The sequence below is a fragment of the Lagopus leucura genome, unplaced genomic scaffold (genome assembly GCF_019238085.1).
Source record: "Lagopus leucura isolate 7727_CA_CO unplaced genomic scaffold, USGS_WTPT01 Super-Scaffold_100001, whole genome shotgun sequence".
NCBI classification, from domain to species: domain Eukaryota; kingdom Metazoa; phylum Chordata; class Aves; order Galliformes; family Phasianidae; genus Lagopus; species Lagopus leucura.
The window spans coordinates 28,104,303-28,114,848 of NW_024962262.1; the positions used below are offsets into that span (position 1 = coordinate 28,104,303).

The following is a 10,546-nucleotide window of genomic DNA, read 5'->3' on the forward strand; positions in this document are numbered from 1 at the left end:
CTATTTTTGTTTTGCAAACTAGTCAGGACTTGCACATTTTAATTTCAGTTGATGACTGATAAGTGATACACACAAACACAGTGTAAGATTTTTGAGTACTGCAGACCTATGAAAATTAGATCAAGCATCTGATTGTAGATTAAAAATTAGGGGGGGGGGGGAAGATGTAACATTAACTGTGCTCTGGTTTTCAGCTTTTAGTGAGCTCTTAATTTATTAGTTATAACTTGTTTTTGTTGGAGGGGGTTCAGAAAAGGCTGTGAGATTTTTGTAAGTGTCAGCTTAAGAATACTTACAACTATTTCTTAAATGCCAGCTTAATAAATGTATAAATAAAATTCAACATTAAGACCTCTGAACTTGGAGAGACGTGCTCAGAACAGGAAATGATAGTTTGTTAATAAAGAAAGGTAAATCATTCTCTAGACTTCCGGTGGGAAACTTGGCAGCGAAAGCATTTTGACCTCAGTGGAAGGTAACTGCCACAAATGACAAATCTAGCAACTTTCTTCATACAAGTGAGGCAAATGTTTGACACAAGGCTGGACTGCGTTCACATCTATCATTCCCTGTGGCATATTCTTCTGCTTTTAGCAAATAATCCCGCAAGCTTTTTGCACTGACGGTATCAATCTTCCCCTTTTTTCCCCCTCTTTGAGTAAAGCTGTGCAAACCTAACATTTTTTTGTGAATGATTACTTATTTCCGATCTGAAGCACAAACGCTCATCACTTACAGAATAGGTCAATCTTTCAGTGCCCATTATTGCTAGTCTGGAATAAATCAATGCATTTTCCTATGTTCATTTTCCTTCTCAGATGCAGGACCAGCATATGTGACATTTGTGTAAAAGAAGTTAAAATCCTGCATTACATTCAGGTGAAGCATTAAACAAAGAAGCAAAATTATGTTTAAAAGTCTTATTCTGATTTTCCAGATGGTCAGATTAGACTCACCGTAGCTATATTACTTCAAAGGCTGCAATTTAAAGTACTGATTTTCCCAACTCAAAACAATAAATAGGGGAAAAAAATGACAAGTAGCCCAGTTTAATTTCAAACGTTAATATATTTTCTATTTTATAGTGAACATATGCATCGTTCACCCCTTATTTGCAGCAACTATGACGTCCTCATAAAAAGGGGTGACACTTGTAAGATGCCTCTTAAAATAAATATTTCTTTTTATAAAATAATAAAACTTCAAATAAATATTCTTTACACTAAACAATATGTTGAAAAAATTAGAAAATAAAGGCTGAATTTTACTGTAACTGTACAATATACATGAAGTCCAATAGGAAATCAGAGTCTTGTAATAGAAGGTTTCTGTAAGACAAAATACAATCTAAAAACATACTGATTGATTCACATTCTTCCGAATGTACAACATATTAGTATAATATTTTGTGACTGTGCCATGTTTTATGACACCACTTATTTTTCACAGTTGAAAATATTATTGTATATACAAAAATATAGCACATTATCTCTGGCAGAAAACAATGAAAAAAGAGAGTCATTTGCTAATTTACAAATTTTGCAAGTACTATTCACAAACCGCGGAGTTGCCTAGGAGTGTCTGTGTTGCTTTAGCTTATGCAATATGTGGGTCACGATGTACTGCATTGCCTTTTTTATTCTGCATCCCACTAGTTGGATTCTAACAAGCCTATCAATTAAGATGGCACACAGAGAAGAGTGTGTCACTGCAAACAGCTAAATGTACCCCCAACCCTTCTACTACAGTGCCAAGACCATAGCTGCTTAGTTGGTTGCATGTATGTTAAGATAATCCTTATTACTCGATTATTTCCGGTAAGTGATGCTATGTTGGCTTTTCAAAGTTCCTGGGGGGGACACTGGGAACTTTGCAGCAAACTGTGTTGGAGTGTTTACAGCGGCACCCAGGCCGATTGACCCGGTCGTAACAGCCCTGACACAACTTAAGGCAACCCTTGGCTGGCAGGTAACACCACAAGCAAGGCAGGAAGAGGGACACCACACCCATGGCTGACCATCTAGTGCAGCAGTGCGACTGACTGCAAGAGCAGGGGTTGTCAGCACAGTTGTCCTCGTCATCATTGGAGCAGTGATAGAAGAGGCCCTTCACGCAGCACACGCAAGTCCCGTAATCAACCACGTTCTGGGCTGAGCAAAGACACTGTTTGTCACAAATCCAACACGATGGGAGGGTCCTTGGATACGTGCACTCCTTGCACTTGCACTTCCCACAGTCCTCGCATCTGTAGCTGTGTGCTCCCAAGTCTTCTTTGCCCAGTGGCTTCAACTCGCTCGACTTGAGCTCAGACTTGGGCTGCATGCAGACTATCCCGTCAGCAACTGGCCCTGAAGATGATCCTAGAAGTCTGTGTTCAGAGGAATTACTGCTCGTACTTGTCCTTGTACTGCTCCGCGAGCCCGTGCTGACTGTGCTGATGGAGCGGGACAGAGGTGCCCGAGGAGAAGCGTGCGTTTGCGTGTGCTGAACCCGGCTAAAATGGCGATGCTCAGGGAGACCATGGGGCCTCTCATTTTTGGGTTGGCTCACTGGACGAGGAGCAGACTTGATCCCTGGCCGCGGAGCCACCGTCGGTCCCTCTGTGTACTCATTTGTGTTGCGGATCGCTCTGATCTGATCCAGGGACAGGATGTGGACTTGCTGCGTCAGGACATCCCGCAGGTCGGGCTCTCCATGTGGCCTCCCACTGTCACGCCGAGCCTGTAGCAAGGCCTGCGACCCGCTGCCATGCTGAGCTCTCATCTCCATCGCTGCCCGGAAGCGTGCTCACCCCAGCAGGCTTAGAACACATCTGAAATCCTGGAGCAACAAAGAGAGGATTCACTAATTGCAACACATCTCATGCTCTCCAGCAGCCTGTGGGATTTCACAGCACTGCACACATTCAAGTAATGCATCAGCCATTAAATAAGGATTCACAGCTCGGGGAAGCGCAGTGCTGGTCAGCTAAGTACGCTCTACTTGGCCTCCCCCTACAACTCCTGGGGAGAGCTTAAAGAGACTCTGTTCTAGGTCCATGCATTTCAACCTGTGGCTCTAGAAAGCCCAAGGATGATGCCTGGTAACTAACATGTCCCTGGCCATCCTCCTGCCAGACCATGGCCTCTAATCTGACCAAGTTCCAGCCCCTTTAAGTAACTCTTCTTTTCACGCTATACTACTGAAAAACTTATTTTACATTAAATAAGAAAGAGTCTGCAAGCATTTAGCAAGTGTAATGTGACCTGTTGATGACAGACATATAATTCTCCAATTTTGTTTAAAACTGGATAATATTTTCGTAGGCCAGTCTCTTTACACATTAAACTTTACATGATGTAAATAGGAAATTTTAGTTTAATACCAGTGGTCCCAAGAAAAACACTAAATAGCAATAAAATGTTTGAGGTTAGACATTAAATGAGTTAGTGCTACCAAAAACTTCAGCAGCACAAGTAAAAATATCTTTCTCCAATATTTTAGTGTGTGTCATATTTGTACGCCACTGCTATTGTTATTTTAAGGCTCAATACTACAAAAAGCAATGCTACCAGTTTTGTTATTTATAAAATGTGTAAAAAATTCCAGAAACTAAACCTCAAATATTACTTAGAGTGGCTTCTGGTAGAGAGGCGTGAATAATGCCATCAGATAACATCAGCACCCAAGGAGGTTACTTGGTTGCTAACATAGCTTTAAAGGATGAATAACTACAAAGTTGAAAGGCAAACTTCAGAATTTAAATGGGAAGTCAGGAAAAGACCCAAAAGATGGGGCCTTACACATAACTTGCTACCACGTTAAAATATGCACAAGTTTCAAGCGCCGACCTCTGAATCACTCAGTATTTGTTTTGCCTTTATCATATTTTAAAGCAGTTCCTAAATCCAATTACCTACACAAAAATCCAGAACAATATTTTACAATTAAAACCCAAGCAGGAACCAAGCTCCTTACAAGGACCACACAATGTCTTCAATTATACCTAGAGAGAGCACCATAGTGTTACTCTGTACACATCAGTTACCAACAAGAATACTATACCACAGTATAATAAAATATAGCCAAACACTTTAACAATGAACATCTCCAGACACTGTCTTCCTTCTAACAGCAGCAGAAAGCATTTAACCTTTTAACTCCTGGTGCCCTCCCCTCAAGTGCTTTTTCCTCCCAAAAAAATCTAGGCTTTAAGAGAGACTATTTTAAACATTGCCAACTCCTAGTTTTGCATGCAGTGTATCATGGTGCTCCCCCAAAAGTCTTAAAAGCTTATCTTGAAGCAGCATTACTTATGTTTTCTTCAAATTCAAGCCTTTGCTGTACAGAAAGTTTCAGAAAGTAGGCATTCCCTCGTCTGATTAAAATAAAATAAAATACTCTTCCCATCCCCGAGAGGAACTGCTAACCCTATATCCAGGCATCCAGACCGGAGCCCACAGACCCTCAGCCAACTCCTGCAGAAGTGACAGCCCCGAGCAGAAGCCAGACTGCCCCCGACCTGCAGAGCGCAGGGGACGAGCGCGGTGCAGGAGCCCCTCGGACGCCGGACGTCCCCCGGCGCGGCTGCATCCGGGCGCGCAGTGGGAGCGCAGCAGGTGGGACGCGGAGCCCCGAGGCTGCAGGCGGCGGCCCCGTGAGTGCAGACAACCTGGAGATTAACAGGAGACATCCCCGGCCCGGGAGGTGGGAGGGGGCGGCCGCAGTCGCCTTATCAGGAAAGTCAAACCCATGTTTCCTTTTAACTCTTCCCCCTTGCCCTCCCCCGGGAGATGCTCAGGAAGCATTTCCCTGCTGGGCAATGCGCGGCGCCCCGCAGACTCTTGGAGACAGCACCTCCGGGACAGCCGGGCAGAAAGCAGATTGCCACCCCCTTCCCCCTCCCCGCCTTGCTCTGAGCACTCTTTCAGTCGCCGAAGAAACGAACTGTCCGAACTTGAGCCTCCCGCCCCTGCCCAGGAGGCACTGTCAGCCCGATACGGGCCATGTTTCCTTATTCCCCCTGACAGACCCTAACGGGACAAGACGTAAGCCTCCAGCACCTTTATTTGCAACCATGCCCGAAAGCTCTGAGGGAAAGCTCTCCCTGTTACCCAGCACCCTTCCAGCTCTTAGCCTTTCTGTGTGTGCATGTGGGCGATAACACCGTTCCCGACTTACAGAAACCAAAGTCCACTCTCGAACAGCTCAAGTACCACGAGCGCTGCCTACTCCTGGCTGGGATTGGCAGAAGGGCGAGCGGGGGGGGCGGTTTTCGTCTTCGCATGTCTGGGGAAGTGGCAAACTCAAGGGGCTTCTGCGTGCTGCGTGTGGAAAATCCCCGCATCGCAGAGGGGGCCTCGGGCGAAGCGGTCCCTGCCCGGGAGTTACTGCGTCGTGTTCGGAGCCGCGCAGCACACCACCCCCACCGCCCCGCACACACCCCCGCCACCCTCCCTGCTTTCACAGGGCTTTGAAACCCGCATTAAGGACAGAGTGTGCCATCAGACTCTGGATTAGGGCAAAAGGGACTTCACATCAGGGTGGGGCAAGCTGACAAGCTGACACACAAGTAACTTGCTGAGAACACCAGCAGATAAATATATATATTGGAGTTGAAGGGGGGGGGGGGGGGGGGGGGGGGGGGGGGGGGAAGGGGGGTTTACACAGTAAACCCACACAAAAAAAAGAAAAAGTCTTTCTTCCCCTCCACACACGAACTCTGCAAAGTAGAACCTGGGGAAGAAATTTCCCCGTCTCATGGATCGAATTAAGTTTCACCGCGCGAGAAATACGCACGCACCCGCAGCCGCACAGATGTATTTACACACCAGCCGTGCACTCACTTCCGAATGGCACGGATCTCCCGACGCCACCACACACGGGCGTCAATCACGGCGCTCCCCCGGGCCCGGGGCACCGGCGGCCCCGCAGCGCCCTCCCTGCGCCTCCCCCGGGGCAGCACCGCCCGTGCCCGGCTCCCCACAGCCGGGAGAACGCGGCCCCCGCCTCCCCGCAGCCCCCCGGGCACGCGTGCGCGCCCGCGCAGCCTTCCGCCCCCGCGCAGCCTCGCGCCCCCCGGAGCAGCGCGACGGGGCGCAAATATAGCGCAGCCCTCAAAACCCTCCCCGGAGAGAAAGCGCTTCGAAATTCCACCTCCGGCTCTTCTCTGGGAAAGGAAGGAGAGGGGAAGGGGAGAGAGGGAGAACCTGTGCGAGAGGAAAAGGAATCGGCCTCAAACATTTCCACGAGTTTTCTTGGAGCAGCGCGGGGGGGCTAGGGGGGTTACTGAAAAGCTTGTTTTGCAAAGAAGGAAAAGGCTCTCACCGTGATCGCGGCGCTGCACCAAACCCCTCTCTCTGTTGTATTTTCTTCTTCCTGCGGTTTGCAAATAAATCCAGCCCTAAAGCAAAAAAAAAAAAGTTCTTTTCCAAACTCTGCTTTCGTCCAACTTGCAAATGAGAATCAGAACGATCAGCGTGCAAAAAGTCCGGAGCAAAGTCAGTCCCTCTGCCCAGATCGACTGTAAGAACGTGTGTGCGCCTATGTGCTATAGTAATAATCAGAACACCTCTCCGGATCTGGGTGGGTTTTCTGTGCTCCTCCAAAGAACTCACTCACACACACTTTCCTTTTTCTCCCTCAATGAACAGGAGGCCGAACCGCCAGCACCGAGTCACTTTTTTTTTTTTCTTTTTTTTTTTCTTTTTTTTTTCTGCCGTTGCAAAGGATCGAGAGGAAGGGGAAAGCCACAGAAAACAAAATCAAGTGGATCTAAAATCCGATGGCAAAGCTTTCTTCCAGCGAGCTCCTCCGAGGAAGCAGCAGCAGCAGCCGGGCAGGGGGGCCGCGCTGCCGAACGCCGCTCGCCGCACGCTCCTCTCCCTCTCTCCCTCGGCTTTCTCGCTCCCTCTGCGAGCGTGTGTGTGTGTGTGTGTGTGTGCGTGTATGTGTGTGTGTGTTGCAGGCGGCTCTGCGGTTTGCGAGCGGGGGGGGGGGTGTTTGGGGAGCGCAGCGGATTTGTGGTGGTGGTTGTTGTTGTGTGTTTGGAGGAGGTGGAGGAGGAGGAGGAGGAAGGTTTGAGATCTGAGCTGGAGGGGCTCGGCGTTTTTCTGCTTGCTCTCTCTCTCCCTCTCTTTTTCTTTCCGGAGGAGGTAGGGTGATCTCTCTGCAAAAGCAGCAGTAAATGGCGTCATGTGGATCTGAGGAGGAACAGAGCAGTTGTTGTCCCAGAGGATATATCGCATCCGGTCCCAGCTCATTGGCTCTGCGGGGCTACATTCACTGGCGCTCCCAGCGCCCTGCCAGCACTCTGAGCTGCGGGAGGCATTCAAAAGGGCACTGCTGCCGCCGCTTCCACCACAACCGCGGCCCCGCTGCCAGCCTCGGCCCCGCTCCCGTCGGGCCCCGGTGCCGCGCGGAGCCCCGCGCCCCTCTCCGGGCCCGGCCGCAGCCTGTTCTCACAGGAGGCAGCTCCGTGCGCGGCCACACGGCGCTCGGGGCTGCTTTTGTGCTCGCGTGTTTATCCAGGGGCCGGCAGCGATCGGACTGCAGGGCGGCCGAGGGGAGCTACTTTCCCCGGGGGGAGCGGGAGATCCATTCCCAGGTGCTTCCCCTCCCCCAGCCGTGTTTTCTTTTTTCCTTTTTTTTTTTTTTTTTTTTTTTTTAAATCCCCTCTATGGAATAAAAGTTTAAAACTCTGCTCCCTACCCCCCCAACCGGCAGCAGGAAGGGCCGCTTATTGCCCGCGGCATTGTGCCGCGGATTAACGCGAGGAGGCGGCACGGCGGCGCGGAGCGGGGCCCGCGGGCAGCGCGGGGCGGGCGGCGGCAGGGGCACAGCGGGGTCTCCCACAGCCCCCAGAGGACTGCTTCTTAGCGTCGTTAATTTGTAATTTCGGTCGCTTTTATGAAACTTCCGTTGTAATGGATTCTCACTTGTGTGCGGAACGCGGCCAACGGGCAGCTGACAGAAGTGGCTGTTTGTGTGCGGGGTTCCCTTGGAACGGCCGCAGCCGGTCCCCTCCGCACGGGCTACAGTACCGCGGGGCCCGGGCACTCCGCGCCGCCCGCGTGTGTCTTTAAGCGCGCACAGCGGCGTATCCACGTCGGCATGCACAGAGCGCTCGTACACCCCTATCACGTGTGGCCCTGCTTAAAATATACCCGGCGTGCCGAGCAGCGATGTGGCGCGTTATTTACACGGGCGGTTCTCGGGGCGAAAGCCCTGAGAACTCTTCCTAATGCTGCACTTCCTCTTCTCCACCTGCTGTCACCGCTGCTTGACTGAGGGGTCACTTAATAAAAATGGGGGTGGGGGACGTGGTGGAGAAGGCAATGTAGTACACCACCGGCCTTCAGGTTTTCAACATTTTCTAAGTCGATGTCATAGTAATATTGTGAAGCTGCGCGTTATTTCTCACAGTTTCTCTATGGGACGGCCACAGTTCAGCGCACCTTCCTTCGTGCGCCCTCCCGTCCCACCTCCTCACCCCGCAGTTCCCGAGCAGTGCCCCTCAGGCACCGCGGGGCCCCCGGGGCGGGAGGCGGCGGCGCTGCCGCTCCCCGCCAGAGGGAGCGCGGGGCACCGCGGGCAGAGCGCGGTGCGGGGCACAGAACCCCCTGCGGATCCACGGGGCCGCCAGCAGTGTGTGGGATTTGCTGAGGAAGGACCTGGGCATCCTCAGAGGTGTGCGCTACGTTCAGACTGCGCCGGGAAATCCATGGGATTTATCTGGGAGGGATGAGCACGGGTTAATGTAGGAAAAGACAAGAACAGTGTTGATTTAATTTCACCTTGAAACTTAGTAAAGGCAAGACTAGGTAGGGAACGCTGTGTACAAGCCTATGGATACGGGAAAGCCTGCTAGATTGTTTCACAGCATATAAACTGAGCACATAAATAGTGTGTAAATTGGAAAATCCACTATACCATGTTTTACAAGTTGGCAGTCAGTAGTGAAATCAGCAGTACAGGTGTGGACACATAATGCAGTGAGCTGTCCCACCGACAGATATGAAAGCAGTGGAGCTATTTTCTTTCACAGAACCACTCACATGTGCAAAATGAAGTATCAGTGTTATAGAAAAGCACTTTAGAAAAGCAAAAAATCATGTACGCAGCATCACAGCGCTGTTTAGTTTGAAAGAGAAGCACTAAATCTACAAAGATTTGTGCACAAACTTAGCATGCATAGAAGGAACCAAAACTAATCCACACATCTACAGCATTAAGCACACACATACATATATTCTCATACTGGGATCTCAAAGTTGAATTTTCAGACCTTTGATCTGATGATTCTTTGGGACCAACCTTCACAGGATTACATCTCTCTCTTTCTCTCTCATTGCACATTTCTTGTCAGGGACAGTGGTTCAATGCATGTGACTATGTTTCCCCTAGTGGCTTGCTCTAACCACTGCATGACTTAATTTGTTTTATTTTACTTTTAACCCTTGTTTGTGCAGATGAAGGTCTTGGATTCATTCTCAGCAGAGGAATATGCCTGTTGTACATACATGTATGCACAAACACACACATTTACATTAGAATAGTATCAATGTCACAGAAGCATAAAATAGAGTTGGAAGGAACCCTCAAAGACCATCTGGTCCAACTCCCCTGCAGTGAACGGGGACACCTACAGCTGCATCAGGTTGCTCAGAACCCCGTCCAGCCTGACCTTGGATGTCTCCTGGGACAGAGCATCCACCGCCTCTGGGCAACCTGTTCCAGTATATCACCTTTATCGTAAAACCTTTTTCCTTATATCCAGTCTATACACAAATTCAGAGACTTCCTGTGAAGGGTCAGGCAGAGGAAGGTCTGTGATGTGCGATCCATCTGAAATGGTTGAAACTTTTCTGCGATGCTCTGAAATTGTCTCTTAAGATTTGGGTTGAATTAATTTTCTGACCCCGGACCTGACAACAGGTTGTTATGTCCCTCCTTTTTGTAAAGTAAAAGGGAGCTCATTCACAGGGAATTGATTCCTGCAAGGGAATGAATGTGCAGTAAATCTGCTGACCTCCGGAACTCTTTGTGCATTATCTCATGAGCTAATGCACTGATAGAAGGATATTGATTCTGCACATCCTGAAAGGACTAAGTTTGGCTGCACACCACTTCTAATGCTCTGCATTTCCTTAGAAACTTAAACCTTTAATTGATTGCCTTTCCTGTTTGCAACTCTAAAAAAAGGTAATGTACTTAAGAGAGTTACATGATTTTTTTTTATTATTTTTTTTTTAAAGTAGCTTGTGATGAGCTGTGAAGTCTTTTGCCTGCTGATACTTCATTGAGAGATTCAGGGCAGACCAGGACACTTAGATGTGTCACACAGAGAAATAGAGAAGTCAAACTCACCTTACTATGAATAGCTGGACTTTTTTTTTTTTTTTTTTTTTTTTTAAGTTAAAAAAAGAATGTTTTTGTGATTCAAAACCACTGTTTTTGCTGTTGTGATTTTCAGTGTAACTTTTCCTAAAGAAATCCCAGGAACCCTTCAGAGTGAAAAATTAGTGAAGGCACCACGTCCACCATGCTCCTGGGAACCTATGCTGGT

General features: G+C 48.8%; 1 protein-coding gene across 3 annotated transcripts; it reads right to left on the minus strand.

The window, feature by feature from the left end:
• Nucleotides 1-1,048: 1,048 nt before the first annotated feature.
• SPRY2 (sprouty RTK signaling antagonist 2) lies at nucleotides 1,049-7,174 on the minus strand. 3 transcript variants are annotated; one of them, XM_042868441.1, is made up of 2 exons: nucleotides 6,307-7,174; nucleotides 1,049-2,820 (listed from the first exon to the last, which is right to left on the minus strand). In XM_042868441.1, exon 2 carries the CDS (start codon nucleotides 2,767-2,769, stop codon nucleotides 1,828-1,830), a length of 942 nt encoding a protein of 313 aa, XP_042724375.1. In that variant the 5' UTR covers nucleotides 2,770-2,820; nucleotides 6,307-7,174; the 3' UTR covers nucleotides 1,049-1,827. The 3 variants fall into 3 exon arrangements, with proteins under 3 accessions (XP_042724375.1, XP_042724378.1, XP_042724376.1); XM_042868444.1 differs by lacking the exon at nucleotides 6,307-7,174 and adding an exon at nucleotides 5,161-5,360; XM_042868442.1 differs by lacking the exon at nucleotides 6,307-7,174 and adding an exon at nucleotides 5,043-5,147.
• Nucleotides 7,175-10,546: the final 3,372 nt, after the last annotated feature.